Raw genomic sequence first — 17,297 nt, forward strand, 5'->3', positions numbered from 1 at the left:
TTTGCTTTTTTTGCAACAGTGTTACACTGTTGACTCATATTTAGCTTGTGGTCCACTATGACCCCCAGATCCCTTTCATGTTGGTAACACCGGAGTCATTAAAACCTGGAGCGGACTAGACACTTGAGAACTCTAAAGGGAGCAACCTTGCACCACCCTTGGGGGGGATGAGGCCCCTCAGAGATTTTCTAACCTCTGAACATTAGAATTTGCGACTGAATTTTAACCAGCGGGTGTTCATAAACTCAGTGTTCCACACTTGCCAAGGAACATTCATGTCCTAGAGTCTGAGCCCTTTGCTGCCCCCTACAGACTGGTGGCAAAAACAAAAAGCAAAACAAAAAATAAAAGATTTCACCGACAATAAGCCACAACTTTTATTTATCGATAGAAATAGTACAAATGTTAAATTTAGCTGCATTTTAGTCTTCTCTGAAAAACCAAAAGGTTCCTCCCTTCTGATGGCTACATCGTCAATTCCTGGAGAGAGAGAGAGAGAAAGGTTAGAAACTATCGCTGGGGGCAGATCTTTGAAATTCCCTGGAGCCTTCACTAAGCTCTGCACGCCACCCCGCTCCAGCAGGCTGATGTAGAAGCAACAGAACGGCGTGAGGTTCAGACTGTTTATCTACCAAGCAGGGCCAAGCGGCCTTGGGGAAGGCTGTTATGGCTGCTCTGAGGGCAGAGAGCTGTGTGATATCCTGCTTGGATACACGCGGGGGGCAGGGGGGCCAAAGGCAGGGGGGCGTCTACCCCCCCCAAATAATTATTTACATCACAACACAGATCCAAGCGGATTTTGTACCATCGGATCTGTTATTTTCCCCCATTCCCAACGGCGACGTTGGTGCAGACAATGAAAACTGCCAGAATGACGCAGAACAGGCGAGTTGAGACATGAAGAGAGGAGGGGGTAAATAGGGATATGCCCTCATGGTAACTGATCAGTAAGCTCCTCACACCCATCAGCAGTGAAATGAGCGTGCCCTGTTCTCCCCATCCAAACTGTAACGTCTACTCCCCAAGTTTTGGGTTTGCTCGACTGGCTGGGAACTTGGCTTTGGGGGCTACTCACCATAATAGCATTTACAATATCGTTACTGTTGTTCTTCAGGGCCCGGACAGCCTTCGCCCGGGACACGTTCGCCTGGGACATGACCAGCTCGATGTCCTTCACCTCGACGCCGGTCTCGTCAACCTAAGCGAGAAAAGACAAGGACTGTCTCCCGGCTGGCGGCACGGACCTCTCTGTGCCGTGCAGGTACTGATGGCCTCGTCCCACTGGGGGTAGCCACAATTCAACCCAAGCAGTAGCAGCAGTCATGATCTGATTTCATTGCTTGCGGATTGGGGAAATGCCTGCTTCATGGAAGCACAGGAATGACCAGGCTGGATAAGACCCAATGTGGCCTGTTATCCTGTCTCCTGACAGTGGCCAGCACCAGCTGCTTCGAAAGGAAGGTGCAAGCAGCGTCGTAGTAGGGGATTCTGGGATGGCCGGCGCTTAGGGCGCTTAGGGCAGGGAGGCGGAGGAAGGGACAGGGAATCCCCAGGCACCACATCTCAGCGTATCCAGCACGCGTTATAGGGGCAAATGGGCTCCGATGCCGCGAAGGTGAGTGCAACGGGGAGAGATCACAATCCATACAGCAGCAGGAGCCCAGTAACGGTATTAATCAGTGCCAGTGAGAAGTGCCTGCTCCAGAGCGGGGAAGGATAGTAAACGTCCGGGGCCTGCCCTCTGCTGGGCTTCCCAAAGAGAGGACCAGTCGGTATGATGGTTTGCGTGAGGGTCCCCCTAGGAAACGGGCTGGAAACCCACCCCCGACTTGCTTCACACAGGGGTCCTGGACACCTGCCAGATGGAGGCACTAGGGTGGGCAGCTAGCACGTTCCATTAACCACACGTGCACATTAATACAGTGGGTCCTTTCATCTGAACTGCACTGGCGGTGGGCTTCTGTTTCAGACCACAAACATGACTGGGCCCTGGAGGCCACATACCTCCTCCTCTTCGCTCTCCTCCTGTACGGTGGGAGTCTGTGTGTTTTCCTGAATGTTTGAGACGGCTTCTCCTTGCACTTTGAATTTCTCGGCAGCTGCCAGCTGCGCCTGCTGGGACAGATCTTCGATCTGGGGGTCGGGAGAAGCACAGAGCACAGTGAGATGCTGGCGAACAGGCTGCCATTTGAAACTGAACCCAAAGAGAAGCCAGGACTTCAGAATGGAGGTTCAGACATCCAAGGCCTTTCGAGTCAGCCCCAGCCACAGTGCAAGCACAATGGAGATGAGAAAACCAGCCCGCAGAGAGGGTTCAAAGCCCACCCACATCCCACCACACACACACACACACACACACATCCCACCACACACACACACAGCAGCAGGGAAACTCATCTAGGCACACTTCTGTCTGAAGCGAGACGCCACAGAACTGCAATCCCTGAGGTCTGGCTGTTGTGAACACAGATTGAAAGAGAGGTCAGATGTTCCCCCGCCCATCACGCGCGAGCTCAGCTCACCTTTGCCTCGCCGAAGACGATGTAGGTGTCTGATGCGGGGCTTTTGTACACGTCTGGCTTCGTGATGACGAAGAGGATGTTCTTGGATTTCCGGATGGTGACTCGGGTTACACCTGTGACCTGGCGAAGGCCCAGTTTGGACATTGCCTTAAAAGCAAAGGAGAAGGGAAGAGAAATAGCTCATTGAGACAGTCTAGGCCAGGGTGTAACTAGCTCATCGGCTCAGGACATCGGGATCCCACAAAGAAACCTCTGACACGTCTGCGGCCGAGAAGCCTTCAAAGCCTTGTAGACAGAGGCAGAATGGAGAGAACCTGGAGGCAGCATTCACTCCCAGCTCTGCCACCGCCTTGCTGGGTGACCTGAGGTCACCTCTCTCTGTTTCCATTTCTCCTCTGGAACGGGGGCACCTCTTCAGCTGGGGGTCGCCAGGGCTGGCCTCTGAGGTCATTGGATGAGAAAGGCGTCACACAAGTGCCCCTCAGTTCCATGCCAGCCTTGCCAGCACAGGAGGCCTTGCACTACACAAGCAGCACCATGCTGGGCACGACAGGGCTAAATCGAAGTGGATATAAGCCCCAGTGCACACTGAGATCTTGCCAGAGCCATTCCTCTTCCCAGCAGGTTGGGCTGACACCCTAAGGGAGGGCGAGGAACTGGGCCCACTGCCATCTTCTCTTACCTTTCGTGCTTTCTTTTCACTCCGGCTCTGTTTTGCTTTGCTAACTGGTTCTTCATCGATTTCAGCTGCTGCTGCAAGCTGAAGGGGCAGAAAACAAGCGGGACCTTAGGAAATCCTGGGGAAGAGGCCCAAGGAACCAACAGCAGGGGGAGCAGCTGAGATGGTCTCTCAGAAACCGGGGAGCTTAGTTCAGGACACAGCCTGCGCCACATGCACTGAGAGCGGCATGGCCAGCTCACTGTATGGGGGAGGGAGGAACAGAACTGCTCCGCGTGCAGGCTTGACTCTCGAGTGGCCAGCACTCACAGCGGTGTGAGCTAGCAGGGACTGGGAGGGATTAAAGAACGGGGATTTCCCCCTAATCTGTGAGCACAGTGAGAGATGCATGTTCACGTCCGCCTCAAGTGACTGCTTGGGCTCAGTCAATTCACAGATCATGGCCCTACACAGTGCAAAGACGAAAGGGCCCCGCTCACTTCCAGAAGCCAGGGATCCTGCAACTCACCCCCACCGCACACGCTCAGCTGCAGGGAGTGGACCCCTCACCTGTGCCTGCTGTGTGGTGGCCTGTGTAGAGTCTTGTTCTTCGAGTTCTGGCACCGATTCGTCACTGTCGGATTCTGTGCCGGACCCTATGGAAACAAACATGCATCACATTTTCCAGCGTGGGCCCCTGTGGGAAGTAGCAGGCAAGTCTGGAGGAAACAGACCGGGCCAAGGAAGCTGCCCTGTTCTGGCAGAGCCTTTGCCACGGGGTTGTTTAGGGTCTCGTTATACCAAAGGCTGACACTGCTCCATCACCCCAGTTCATACCGAAATGAACTTCAAGCCAATAAACGTATGTAAGACCTGAGAGAGGAGCAGTTCTCCCCTCTCCGATCCCTCCTGGGTAATGAAGGAACAGGCACATCCAAGCAGGACAACACAGACTAGTAGCACCAACCGCTTTGGAAATCCAGTGCTCTGAAACGGTGGGGGAAAACCTTGTGCAGCAGCAGACAGAGGCCTAGAAGTCAGATGGGCTGGGGCCAGACTGCACGACCGCCTGCTCCTTCCCCTCTTGCTCTCTCCACCAACTAGACTGGAGCGGATCAGAACCTGGTATCTATGAGGCCACAGGTTTACAGACCATGCAGACACAGCTGCCACTGGATTTTGGATAGGGAAGGGAGGGTGAATTAGAGGACGAGGGGCGGATGGTTGGTATTCTGTCCTGTCTAGAAGCTGAGAAACAGGAAGGAGTTTAAGGTACTCCCCTAGGCAAAGTGGGGACGTATCTGCACCTAATTAGAGGGCTGAGCGAGGGCACTGGGCACCCCCCATCTCCTTTAAAACCAGCGGGAGTCACAAGTCCTCGGCTCTGGGGAGAATCCAGCTCCAAGCCCGAACCTCTACAGTCATCAGCAGTGAAGCGTGTGATAGGCAGGAGCAGGCGATAAACAAGTGTAAAGGCAGGTTCGACAACACCGGGTGAGCGAGTCAGCACAGCAGAACTCGCATCACCAGGGACCCAGCTGGGGTGGGGGAGACAAAATCTGATGCTTTGTTAATGCCTCTTCAGTCTGTTTAAATGACAGCAAAGTGGGGGATTGGAGGAGCTCAGGCCTAGAGCAGGGAAACTGGCTACGATTCCCCTTGAGCTGTTTGCACAAAGCCAGGCCCACGCACGGCTCTACTAAAGGGGATGGTACGACACCAATTAAACCAAGAGCCCTTCGCAGAAAGCAGCATCTCTGGCTGCGTATCTGGGCCACTGCCCAGAAGCCACCCGGGTTCTGGTAAGACTTGGAGGACCGCTGGCAGTTCATGCAAGTCTCCGCTGCAGTGGGCGTCGCTAGCTTGCAAGCCGAGACGTGTTGGAGAACGAAACGTGCATGGCAGCACAGAAGTGAAGAAGCAGAATCTGCCTGTGTCACACTCGACCCCCAGCGCAGACCGGGCGGGGTGAGTCAGAACCCTCCTCTCCTGTGCTACAGCCAGTTCAGAAAGGAAGAGCAGCTAGGGCACAAACCCTGCCCCAATTGTGATTTCCACGTGCCCCAGTCTCACTGGGAGTGGACAGAAGGCTTGGTAACTAGACAGACCCACCAACCACCCACACCCTGACCCTCGGGCCCTGCACTAAATGCTGTGTGCAGCTTGGTTAGGGTGTGCATAGGGCAGGCCACCACCACCAGTGACATACAGCAACACTCCCGTGGCCCAGAAGTGAGCGCAGATAGGTCAACTGACCAGCACACACGCGAAGAACTATCACAGGCCATGGAGACACATTTTAACACTAAACTTGCTTCCAGGGAAGTAAAAGGATAACCCAGGTGAACCAGCCGGGACGCTAAATCCAAGCAGAACTGTGAGCATCTGCCCAACACAGGCAGCCCAAAGTGACCACGATTAACCCTGGGTCCTCTGGCAACCTTTGAGCTAACCTAGATCCCCACCAGGTTGCAGAGAAACAGAGAATTCGGAGAGGAATGGATTAAATACACAGCAGGCGTTGGAGAAACATCCAAGTGGGAGGCTCCAACTGGCCTTTCAAGCCCTACGCAGTTCTGGTGACGCTGGTCCAGACGCAACAAAGTTCAAACCATCCCCCCACAAGCCAGCCCCATGCTCAGCGCGTCCCCCTGACCCCTCTGTTAGTGACGTGACCTCCACTCGAACAAACTGCAGAAGCTGGTGCCCAACACAAGAGCAGGCAGCGGGCTATGGCCTGCCTGGCACTGGGACGCCCCGTACCCCAGCCAGGATCCGTGTCAGCTCTCACCAGGCAGCTTAGGGCTCAGCACGGGGTTATTCTGGCTTCACTACATAGCACGGCACATCACTTCTAAATGCTACGTTTCTAGGCTAACAAACCAAGCAGAAGTGTGTCTGTGTGTGGGGGGAATCGAGGCCCGACGGTCTCTAGGTTAGTACTCGGTGGGCAGCCGCTGGCACTCCATGCACACAGCAAACCGAGGCCGCAAATACCCTTGTCATTCTTCAGCACGGGTTGCTTGGCTGGAGGAAGAGGAGCTGGGGCCTCAGCAGGGGCCACAGCGGGTCTGGGAGAGGAGAGATCCACCAGGATCGGCTGCAATTCCCCGGCAGGCCCCTCGGGAGGGATGAGAGGCGGCAGCTCGTCGTCATCGATGGTAGCAGCACAGACGGGGGCGGGGGGACTAGCTGGTGCTTTGGGCGCAGGACCAGGTGAGGAGGAAGGCGGGGATGGTTTAGGAAGCCCAGGGTGGGGGGTTAGTTCTTCAGCGGGGGAAGTGGGCAGAGGCGCAGGGGCTCGGCTACTTGCTGGAGTAAGGGGAGTGGCAGGGAGGTCAGTGGAAGCAACTGGCGAGGAAGCTGGTTTCTGGGCAGCAAGGAGCAGCTCAGGAGAGGAGGCGGGAGCACAGCCAGGGGCAGCAGCCTCAGTTACTGCCTTTTGGACAGGGGGAGAGCCAGGGGTCACCGGAACTGGGGAAGGGGGAGAGGCTGGGGCCACAGGGGGAGAAACAGGAGTCACAGGAGAAACTGCAGCCTCAGGGGGGGTGACAGGAGCTGGTGGAGATGCAGGAGCCACCAGAGCTGGTGTCACACTGAGAGAAACAGGAGCCACCAAGGGATGGAGAGGGGCTGGGGTAGGAGCCGTAGGGGAAGAGGCTGGGGTCACAGGGGGAGTGCAGGGGACTGGGGCAGGAGCAGCAATAGAGGCTGGGGCCTTTGGGGGAGGGAGAGGGGTTGGGGCAGAGGCAGGGATCACAGGGGGAATGCAGGGGGCTGAGGCAGGAGCAGGACCCACAGGGGAGGCTGGGGCCTTTGGTGGAGGAGCAGGGGCTTGGGGGGAAGTGGAGGGGGTTGGGGCAGAGGCAGGAGAAGCAGTAGAAGCTGAGGCCATAGCAGAAGGGAGAGAGGATGGGGGAGAGGGAGGGGTCTCAGAGGGCATGGAGAAGGCTGGGGCAGAGGCAGGACCCACAGGAGAGGCTGGGGGCTTTGGTAGAGAGGCAGGGGTCTCAGAGGGAGTGGAGGGGGCTTGGACATGAGCTGTAGGAGAGGCTGGGCTCTTTGGGGGAGGGAGGGGGATTGAGGGAGAGGCAGCGGTCTCGGGGGGCATGGAGGGGCCTGGGGCAGGAGCTGTAGGAGAGGCTGGGGTCATTGGGGGAGGTAGGGAAGTTGGGGGAGAGGCAGGGGTCTCGGGGTGTGTGGAGGGGGCTGGGACAGGACCTGTAGGGGCGGCTGGGGTCTTTGAGGGAGGGAGAGGGGCTGGGGGAGAGGCAGGGGTCGCGGAGGGGCCTGTAGGAGAGGCTGGGATCTTTGGGGGAGGAAGGGGGGTTGGGGCAGAGGCAGGGGTCTCGGGGTGTGGGGAGGGGGCTGGGACAGGACCTGTAGGAGCGGCTGGGGTCTTTGGGGGAGGGAGAGGGGTTGGGGGAGAGGCAGGGGTCTCGGGGTGTGGGGAGGGGGCTGGGACAGGACCTGTAGGAGCGGCTGGGGTCTTTGGGGGAGGGAGAGGGGCTGGGGGAGAGGCAGGGGTCTCAGAGGGAGTGAAGGGGGCTGGGGCAGGAACCACAGGAAAAGCTGGGCAAGAGGTTGGGGCCAGAGGGGCAGCAGCACAGACCACCGGAGAAGCTGAGGCCCCAGGGGAAGTGAGAGGGGCAGGGGCAGCAGCCACAGGGGACGTAGCTGAGATTGCAGGAGGCGCAAGAGGGCCGGGGGCCGCAGGAGCCACAGGAGGAACAAGGGGGGTCAGGGGAAAAACAGGAGCTGTCAAAACTTGGCATCTAGGAGAGGCTGGTGCTGCCAGGGGGGCAGGAGGGGCCAGGGGAGCGCTTGGGGTAACAGAGGGAGATGCCAGTGCTGGGCTCGCAGGAGGAGAGCCTGGAGTGACCGAATCGGCTGGGGCTGCAGGGGGGATAGCGGGAGGGGGGCTGGGCACTGGGATGCCAAGAGCTGCAGCTGGGAGCTTTAAGGGAGCGGAAAAGGTAGGAGGCATCAGAGCTGGGACCACAGGTGGGGAGGCAGGGGCTGCAGGGGGAGCTAGTGCTGGGGAAGGGGGCTGTTCTAGTGACACAGCCAGGCCCGTGGGGGCACTCGGAGAGGAGGGCAGGGCAGCGTGAGCGGCAGGGGCTGGAGCAGCATGAAGAGATGGAGAGAGAGAAACAAAGTGAACCAATGAGAAAAGAAAAACAAGGGAGCAAGGGGAGAAAGGTGAGTTATCCAGCGCAACCCCGAGTGGGCTGCACTTCAGTTACCTGGGCAGACGGGCGGCCCCAGGCGAAGGCCCTTGGGGCTCTCAAAAAGCTCTCCACACACAACAGACACCTCCCCTCCCCTCCCCCCAGGGAGACGGATCGATGTATTTTAACACACAAACCCAGGACATGCCCCGTACAAGTGCCTGACAAGCCAGGTGGAGCGGTCGGTGTCTGGTTGGTTCGGTGTTTGCCTGGCTCTGGAAATCCCGCTCTGGCTTCGGTGGAGGATGCTGTCCCAGGAGACTGGTACAAGCATTCAATTCTTCTCCCAAAGGGATTCTGGGAGCATAGGGGAAGTTACACACCCCTGTGCTTCACACAGTCCAATTCAAAGCTTGGCTCCCTCAGCTAATGTGGAGGTGTGGTCGGCAGAGGCGGCAGGCCCGGGCATGCAGGGCTCCACCTGGATCCAAACAGGGCAGGATCCCATGCTGGGCTTCGCGGGCACCTGCATATTAAACAGGAGCCTGGCTGCACACCGCTCCTTTTCAGGCGGGTTAGGTTAGGCCCTGGCCTTTGGGATGCCTGAGAACAGGAAGGAAACATCACAAGTTGCCGTACAGCTCCTGAAAGTGGCGGTTTCATCGTCCCAACACACCAGGCGCTCACACGCATTCTTTATCCCAGGAAGGCAGCCCTCAGATCCTAGGAGCAAACACTCCCTCCTTCTCTAGCCTCATCCATCCACGGTGCTTTACAAACATGCAATTCAAGGCCTCGTGTGCTCCTGGAACGCAGGTTTTCTTTTACACGTAAGTGAACTGAGGCACGCGGCGGTGACATGGGAGAAGAACCCAGGAGTCCTAGCTCCCAGGCTCCAGCTCTGCACTCTTTGCTAACCGGTTTTGTTAATGGACTACCCAGCACAGCAAACATTGTTAATGAGACGCACGGGGGGGACAGGAGTTCAGAATACCTGACACTTGAACAGGAGGCTCAGAAACAGCGGCTGCGGGCGCTGCAGGAGCACCGGCAGGAGGGGCAGGGACAGCAGGAGCTAAACAAGCAAGAGTGAAAGGTTATTACCGACAAGTCCTTCCCACCAGGAACTGCTGCAAGCAAGAAGGGTCTGCTCCATTTCCAAGACAAACCAGGTCTCGCAAGAATGGTTCCGCTCACCTTTCACCTCTGGAGACCAGAGTTCAAACCCAGGCTGGGCCGCAACCCAAGCGAGCTAGCGTGGGGAAGATGGATCCAGGACAGCGTTGTCCTGATGATTCTGCTGGTCTGGACCAGCTGCACACCAGAAACAAGCCGCGCCTGCCCATCTGATACAGAACTCTAGCGAGGGGCATCAGCCCTTTACTTTCTTGAGCGCCCGATGCCCCCCAAGCCTCTGAGGGAGAGAGCCCAGTGAGGTCTCTGGAAGAGGGTGGCAGAACACTGAACTAGGGAGAAACCTGCGTAGTCTGTATGGAAGGGCAGGGGAAGAGGCTGCGTTTGGCAGCGTATGGGAACGAGCTGGTTCCCGTGAGCAGCAAACTGCTTAGCAAAAAGCTGCAGGCATGTTGTTTAGTACAGCAGGCAGAGGGGTCAGGCAAGGAGAAGGGCTGACCTGCTCCAGTTCATATTCCACCATCAGCTACAGTTCCACTGGAGACATTGTGACTCACGCAGCCTGGGGCAGCTTGCAACCCCAGAACGCCAATAGTTAAACAGGAACAGCAGAGCTGCTTGGGCTGTTACACCAGTTAACCCAGCATCGGCTTCCAGGGGCTAGGAATGAGGGGGGCTTCATGAGGAGCAGGAGGGTGGGGAAGAGGTGGTCTGTGCCCAGCAGGCCTGAGGCGTGGTCTGCAGGTGTCTGGGATGCAGAGGGCTTCTCCGCATTGTTCTCCTGAACAGCTTGAGAATAGAAGGGAAATGCCTGGCTCCCACTCCAGAGGGCCAGGTCCTCTCCCAGCAGGGCAGTGCTGACTAATACAGCATGCAGGTAACCCCAGCGCTGCACTGAGCAAGTGGCTAAGGCTTTCACTGACCCTCCTGCTCGGGGGGTGGAGAGGGAGGGAGGGAAGAGGCTGCGTCACTGGGATAGACATACAGGAAGCTGCAAACCTACTCACCCTCATAAACCACGCTGCCTCCCTGCTCGTGCTAAGAGACTCCCCTCAGCCCTACCTCACTAGCTAAGATGCCAGGCCAAACTCTAAGCTCTTGCCTGAACCAGGTGATAGGAAACCCCAGGTGCTGATATTCTGAGAGCTGCAGCCCTGATCCAGGTAGGAATGACTGACTCGTTTATGTGTCAGCCATTGATTTAGGGAGTGTGCACAAAAGCTGCTTTGCATAGGTCACTTGACTGCTCACTCTGTGGCAGATGCCAGCCACACACCCTCAGCCTTTCCCAAATCGGGTTTAGTGCCAGTCAGAGACCAGAACCGGTCATCTCTCAGCTGCTGAGAGCCAGACAGCTAGGCCCAGTTCTGCACTCAGTGCACCAAGGAATATGTCTCCAACCAGTGCCCACTTGTGGGGTGAGGCCCCAAAAGAAAGCCCCCTCCCAGCCCCAAGGAAAGCGAGCAGGAGTTGGTTTCAAGCGTTAGTGAAATGTACGACAATAAAACATGGCAGATCCCAGAGTAGAGTCTAAAATTGGGAGTCCTGTAGCAAGGGGGAAGAAAGGCTCAGCACATGCCCCCCAGAAGTTACCGGTTTCCAAGTAGGGAAACCGATCAGTTTCTTAAAGGGGAACTACCAAATCTAACAGAGGGGCGCTAATCTCAGAAAGGTGCTGAGCCGAGCATGAACCAGGCGGCAGGGGGCATTCCCCATAACTTTCCCTCTGAAAAATTCTTTCCAGTCTCCATGAGGCCTTGTTGATCCTTCCACATTCACTCAAGATGCCCCAGACATGATCACTCTGGACATCACTGAGACACGATTGCCGCACAGCCGCCAGCTCTAACGCCCCCCCCAATGTGCTCCAGGGGCATCTCCTGCCAGCCCAGGAGCAGTGGATTTCATTGAGGCCACAAACAATTGGTGAAGGCTCCTAGTAACTGCGCTGCGGGAGTGGCAAATTAAGCCCCACACTGTTGGTCCTCGGGAGTTCAGCACTGCGTTACGCTCTTTCCACGGGCCAATCTAACTCCCGCAGAGATACACCTGGGTGGCAAGAGGTGCGATGAAACCAGCTCAGAGATTAAACCACACACACACACACACACACGGAATCGTACGCCCCACCAGGCTTCGGAAGAGTCTGCTCAATGCGGAGTTGGTATTTCTAATGCCCTAGATGAGTCAGAGCCCGATTTTATTTTACAGACAGGGTAACTCTTCGCCCCCCCACTCTACCTCCTGTAGGAACTTGAGACCTACCTGACGGCTCCAGAGCAGACTCGGCCTGTACAGCCTCAGCCTGGGAACCAACTGCTCTGGTCTGCTCAGCTGCCAGTGTCACTCCTGTGAGAGGCCAGCTTGCTTCCCCGGGGGCCGGGGGAGGAGGTACTGCAATAGCATCAGCCGTTGAGAACACACCACCTACTACCAAGACCCACCAACCTTTATATACTCCATGGCGTGGGAAGACACCCAAGAGATGAGAAGAATCCACAGTGGGGAAAATGTGTGAGTTTTCCTCGGAGACCCAGAGAAAAACCATGCCTGGGGACGCTGCACTCTGTATTCACCCAAGGGCACAAATGGTGCCTGAGAAGTTACCCTGCCATAGGAATCGCATCTACCCCTCAATGAGGCCTTTAAAGAAAATGACAGCATGCCAATACTGCTAGTCATACTGAGCTACCTACTTGACTCATGACCAACAAGCACCACTTAACCATCATGCTGAGAACTGGACTTTAGCCCCACCCACCTCCCTCCAGGTTATTTCCCTTCACAAAACCTTTCCCCCAGCAGCGTTTGATCATCCATATGGTCCCAATTTTTCTTGTTGGCCCCAAGTCAAACTCACACAGCCCTTGGACAGAATTCACCCCATTGACCAGTCATGCACTGTGTGGCTGCCCCATACCTCAGGCCCAGTCCTACATCATGCACTGTGCCCCGACCCTCTAGGCAGAAATGTAGCAAACAAGGCCATACTATTTGCTAACTGGATCACAGCACCCAGGAAACCTTCAAGAGAGACAATTGAGAAGCACAACATACAGTGGGTTTGAAAATCATTACTAAATTCATACACACTGCAAAATGCAAGCAGGATTCTGTAGCCTTTTTTTTAAGCTGTACCGACTCTCAGTTCAACTCCTCCCTCCCTCCAAAGAGTAGTCAGGCCTTCATACAACACATTCATCAGTGGTGCATCACAATGCACGGTGAGTGCCAAACCCTGCTGTAACTTTCTGGCTGAGACATCATGTTACTCCCCGTGTCCACTTTTAGTCATTCCATTGGAGAGAATCTGTTATCTAGCCAATTTCAAGGAGTTAAAAGGAATCTAGCACCCTGTGAATCTTTGCAGATTTACAGCTGCATTGTCCTATGGCTTTAAAATGTTTCTCTCTCCCCTGCTGTTTTGGGAGAGACCTATACATGCAATATGGGAAACCGAGTATACAGGGGAAAGAGTGAAATTGACTATACACCAAGTGCCCTCACAGACACAAAGAAAACAAGCTGAAAAAAAAAATTAATATCTCTAATCTGCTTCACTAATAAGGACTTCCAGTGTTACTCGTACCAACAGTAGGTTACAAATGCGTGACATACGCTGCTGATGGAGGGAATCAGCATGTTACTGAACGTACCAAGCATGCTTTTGCAATTCCACTGTAGGCCGTGTAACACAGAGCTGGCTACACTGGGACGGCTTTGTCCGACTCTGAATGTTACCATATATTTAATAACCGATATCACTGCTGGCACGAAGCGCCTTTCGAGCTGGTTGAGTGAGAAACACCCACACAATCATGTGGCGACGCTGTGGGAGAAACAGTTCTGCCTTGTACAACAGCAGGCAGCCAAACAATGTGTGGTTAAGAGAAAAGGCACCAAGAACAATGAAACCAACATCCAGCATTTCACCGGGTTAGAGCAGCAGAGGTTTCACTTAGTAACCACAGCAAATCAGAACGCTAGTGAGATGAAAGCAGGTTGGTGTTTTACAATTAGTATTCCTGCACATCACACACTGCCAAAGCCTGGGTTGTACAGCTGGGCAGCTGTACCCACCAACCCCTTACTGCCCTTCAAGCATGCTACCACCATTGCCATTCAAAGAGCCCCCTTAACTCATCCATTTGAGCAAGTGAAACCAGCGCTCAACCTTCCTTCTTCAAGGTTTTTAACTAGACTTCCAAAAGCCACCAATGGTCAAAATCTTCTTGTTCTCCCTCCCCACAAACCGGCTTCACCTGTTCTTGAAGTTTAGGCTGGATGAGTTTTGGGATCCTTTCAGAAGGTGTATAATACAGCAAAGCAACACTAACCTGTCTCAGCCTGAGGCTGTGGCAGGTCCTGCTCTGTGGCTGGGACGGTTTCTGTCGCTTCACCAGGCATTTCTGAGAGCAAGAAAGAAAAAACAGATGCCACCATTAGTGAAGGATTCAGTTCTTTGGGATTTGAGGAGCTAAGAGAAAAAGTCCCATGACATTCACAATTAATGTCTCTCCCACAATCAGGAAAGCCAAACAGATGCACTTTTGGGTGGCTACAAATAAGGAAGTTTCATAAAACTTTTGAAACAAGCAAGAGAGAAGTTGTCATTTTATTTCACCATGAAATTGCAACTAAGTGGTCTTTCCCATTACCAAACCCCTGTATCACAGCATTTCCCATTTCCAGCAAGTAAGTAAACTCGTTACGTATGTCCTCAGAGGCAACAGGTCTGCAATGGTGATCATAGTGGCCAAGAATTTAAGATTAAAAATGGAACTTCATATGGGTATCACGAATATCCAGAGTTATAGTTAACGCCAATGCAGTGAATGGAAATGATATGAACTCTTGTGCTTCAGGACAAAACCAAACCAATTAGAGATCAAAATGCCACTTTGTATGTGTGGTGGTGGTGGGGGGGGTTGTGTGTCAAATAATCCCTCATCTACCTACCGTAGGGTTCTTGCACCTTCCTCTGAAGTGTCTGCCGTCAGAGACAGGATACTGGGCTAGACGGACTTTGGGTCTGAAATGCACTGGCAACCCCTATATTCCTATAAAACTCAGCAGCCTAGATCATAATTCTTGGCCCACTTTTGACCTGGCCAACAGTTCTTTACAGACTTCAGTCAGCTCTCACAACTCAGGAGTTTAAAAGAGGGGTGTCCTTCTCTACTCGAGAGGAAAAATTAAGGGACAGAAAGTTGAAGCGACTTGTCAGAGGCCACTTGGTGAGCCGGTGGCACTCAAGGCTCAAACTCTTCCTGTCTGATGAAGGAAGGACAGGGAGATAGCAGGACCCAGAAGCTTTGGCCAAGGGCCCTGGGACAATCCTGTATTGTGAGATGCACCCCCCCTGCGACCTTTAATGCCAGCACCTCTGGCTGTGAGGTCTCCTCAGAAACCCCCCACCTTCAGTACAGCACTTGGGCTCTGGTTTATCTACCTGGGCAGGAGGAAGGGCGGAGTCAGACCTGGGATGTGAAGTTGTGGGGGCTCCAGACAGTTTGGGGGGTTTCACACTGGAGGCTCAGACCCCCACCCTGAAAGCCCGGGGGGGGGGGGGCGTAAGAGCTGGCTCTACTCCTCACAGTCCCGACGTTATTCTAACCGCAGGGGACTCGTGACCCCCCCCAGAAGAGGAGGGGAGTGGGGGAGACATGGACACCCCCCATTCGCAAAGGGAAATGACTCACCCACCTCCTCCCCCCCACTCAAAAATATCCCCCCCCCTTGCGCCTCAATTCCTCCAACCAGGCGACCTTCTACCCCAGGAGGGGGGAGACCCCCCCACCCGCCAGGTACCGGGGAGGGGCTTCCACTGCCGCCCCCCCCCCTCAGGAGCCGCAGGGACCAGTCACCCCCGCCCCCACTCGGGAGCCCCCCGCCCCGGGGCAGGGAGGCCTCGCAGCCGGGCGCTAGCTGGGACCCGGGCTGCTCCAAAGCGGGGCCCGGCCCCGGCCCCCCCCGGCTCCTCCCCCACAGGCCGGGCCCCCCCCGCGCGGCCCCCACCCCCAGCACCCCCGGCCGGGCCCGCCGCGGGGCGGATGGCGGCGGATAGACGCGGCGGGACTCACTGTGCGGGGAGCCGGCTTCAAGATGGCGGCGGAAAGAGAGAGACTGAGGCGGAGGGGGCGGCGCTTCCGGGAGAGCGAGCGAGGGCTTCCGGGGCAAGGGTCACTCACCGCCCTCTTCCCAGGAGCTCTTCCCGACTCCCCCCCCCCTCCCACCGCGGGACAGGGAGCTCCAGCAGGGGCTGTTCCCTGCGCCTCCCTCCTCTTTCCCAGAGCCCCCCCCACCCCAGGCAGGGGCTGTTCCCTGCGCCTCCCTCCTCTTTCCCAGAGGGCCCTCCCCCACCAGGGCTAGGGGACCCCCCCACTTAGTCCCAGGGGCTGCTCCCTGCTTTAAAGGACCCCCCCTATTTCCCCCACCCAGGGGCTATTTCATGTTACTCTCCCATCTCTGCCAGGACCTGCACCCCCAAGGTGGGGGGTCCCAAGGAACTGCAGCCGGTTCTGCCCCCACCCCCATTCTGGCTGTGGCCAGGAGGGGGGGCTCCCTGAGGAGGGAGCTGGGGGTTAGTCTGCTCCCCGGCCCTGTTATCTCGCACTCTGTCGGGGTAACAGACGCAGCTGGGATGGAGGTTTGCATTTGCGATTAAGGAACGTGGCCTCTCCCTGCCCCACGGAGCAGGTCGGATTTTCCAAAGAGCCCAGTGGCTCTCAACCTTTCCAGATGACTGTCCCCCGGGCTGGAGTTGGATTTGTCTTGCCTCCGCCCAAGTTTCACCTCACTTAAAAACAACTTGCTTACAAATCAGACATAAAAATACAGAATCAGCACAGCCACCCTATTACTGACAAATGGCTTCCTTTCTACCAGCTAATTATAAAATAAACCAATTGGAATATAAATATTGTACTAACATTTCAGTGTATAAGCTAGAAAGCTCTGTAAACAAGTTGTATGAAATTTTAGTTGGTACTGTCTTCGGTAGTGCTTTTTCTATAGCCTGTTGTAAAACTAGGCAAATCTCTAGATGAGGTGATGTACCCCCTCGAAGACCTCTGCGTACCCCTGGTTGAGAACCACTGTTCTAGAAAACCTGCCCTCGCTGTCAGACACAAACCCTCTCCTTTCCCTCCCCCAAAACTGGGCACCTGCTTACTCCCAGGTTAGTTAAATTGTGCAAACGCCACTGGAGGTGCTCCAACTTTGATTTGAGAAGTTTACTGCAGTTCAGCTTAAACCTAGTCCTACTCCACTTAAGCGAGCGTCCACAGAGAGTTCTAAACTCATTTAAATTCACCTCTTTAGCTAAACTGATGCAAATGACCCTCACACTGATCTTCCTGAGACCTTTCTGACTCGCCCATCCCTCTGAGTCTGGGTCCAGGGCAGGCCAAAAAGGGGAAGCTTTCAACTTAAGAAGTGTGTCTGAACTTTTTATTTTCTACTGGTACAAACAATAACCCCTAGCTCTTATCAGTGATCTCCCTTTGGGATCTACTATCATTATCCCCATTTTAAAGATGGGGAAACTGAGGTATAGGGAGGTGAAGTGATTTGCCCCACTGAACTGGGAGTTCAGTTCCCAGGTCTCCTGATTCCCAGTGTGGTGCTCTGTCCACTAGGAAACACAACCTCTCTGAGATTCCTGTAAGAGGGATGCACGAGAGTAAAATCATTCTCTCTTCCAATTTGTGCCCAACCCGTGCTAGGGGCTGTACATAGCTACAGGCAGATGAGATCTCTGCCCTGCAGTGTGTTCCCCCATTGAAAGCTCCAATCTTGCAACTGGAACCA

General features: G+C 55.2%; 1 protein-coding gene across 6 annotated transcripts; it reads right to left on the reverse strand.

The window, feature by feature from the left end:
• Nucleotides 1-347: 347 nt before the first annotated feature.
• On the reverse strand, nucleotides 348-15,642 carry NACA (nascent polypeptide associated complex subunit alpha). Of its 6 annotated transcripts, XM_054012583.1 has the most exons (11): nucleotides 15,569-15,642; nucleotides 13,823-13,894; nucleotides 11,751-11,879; nucleotides 9,346-9,426; nucleotides 6,178-8,301; nucleotides 3,751-3,836; nucleotides 3,205-3,282; nucleotides 2,523-2,669; nucleotides 2,005-2,133; nucleotides 1,076-1,198; nucleotides 348-480 (listed from the first exon to the last, which is right to left on the reverse strand). In XM_054012583.1, exons 2-11 carry the CDS (start codon nucleotides 13,890-13,892, stop codon nucleotides 466-468), a joined length of 2,982 nt encoding a protein of 993 aa, XP_053868558.1. In that variant the 5' UTR covers nucleotides 13,893-13,894; nucleotides 15,569-15,642; the 3' UTR covers nucleotides 348-465. The 6 variants fall into 6 exon arrangements, with proteins under 6 accessions (XP_053868558.1, XP_053868559.1, XP_053868560.1 ...); XM_054012584.1 differs by lacking the exon at nucleotides 11,751-11,879; XM_054012585.1 differs by lacking the exon at nucleotides 6,178-8,301.
• Nucleotides 15,643-17,297: the final 1,655 nt, after the last annotated feature.

This window comes from Malaclemys terrapin, chromosome 23, assembly GCF_027887155.1.
Source record: "Malaclemys terrapin pileata isolate rMalTer1 chromosome 23, rMalTer1.hap1, whole genome shotgun sequence".
Taxonomy (NCBI): Eukaryota; Metazoa; Chordata; order Testudines; family Emydidae; genus Malaclemys; species Malaclemys terrapin.

Excerpts from the sequence above, each read along its gene's own strand:
- NACA (XM_054012583.1), bottom strand. The coding sequence starts at position 13,892 with ATGCCTGGTGAAGCGACAGAAACCGTCCCAGCCACAGAGCAGGACCTG. Across the intron at positions 9,427-11,750 it reads GTCTGCTCTGGAGCCGTCAG|CTCCTGCTGTCCCTGCCCCT; the intron begins GTAGGTCTCAAG and ends TTGCTTGTTTAG. Across the intron at positions 3,837-6,177 it reads CGTGCTGAAGAATGACAAGG|GGTCCGGCACAGAATCCGAC; the intron begins GTATTTGCGGCC and ends TTGTTTCCATAG.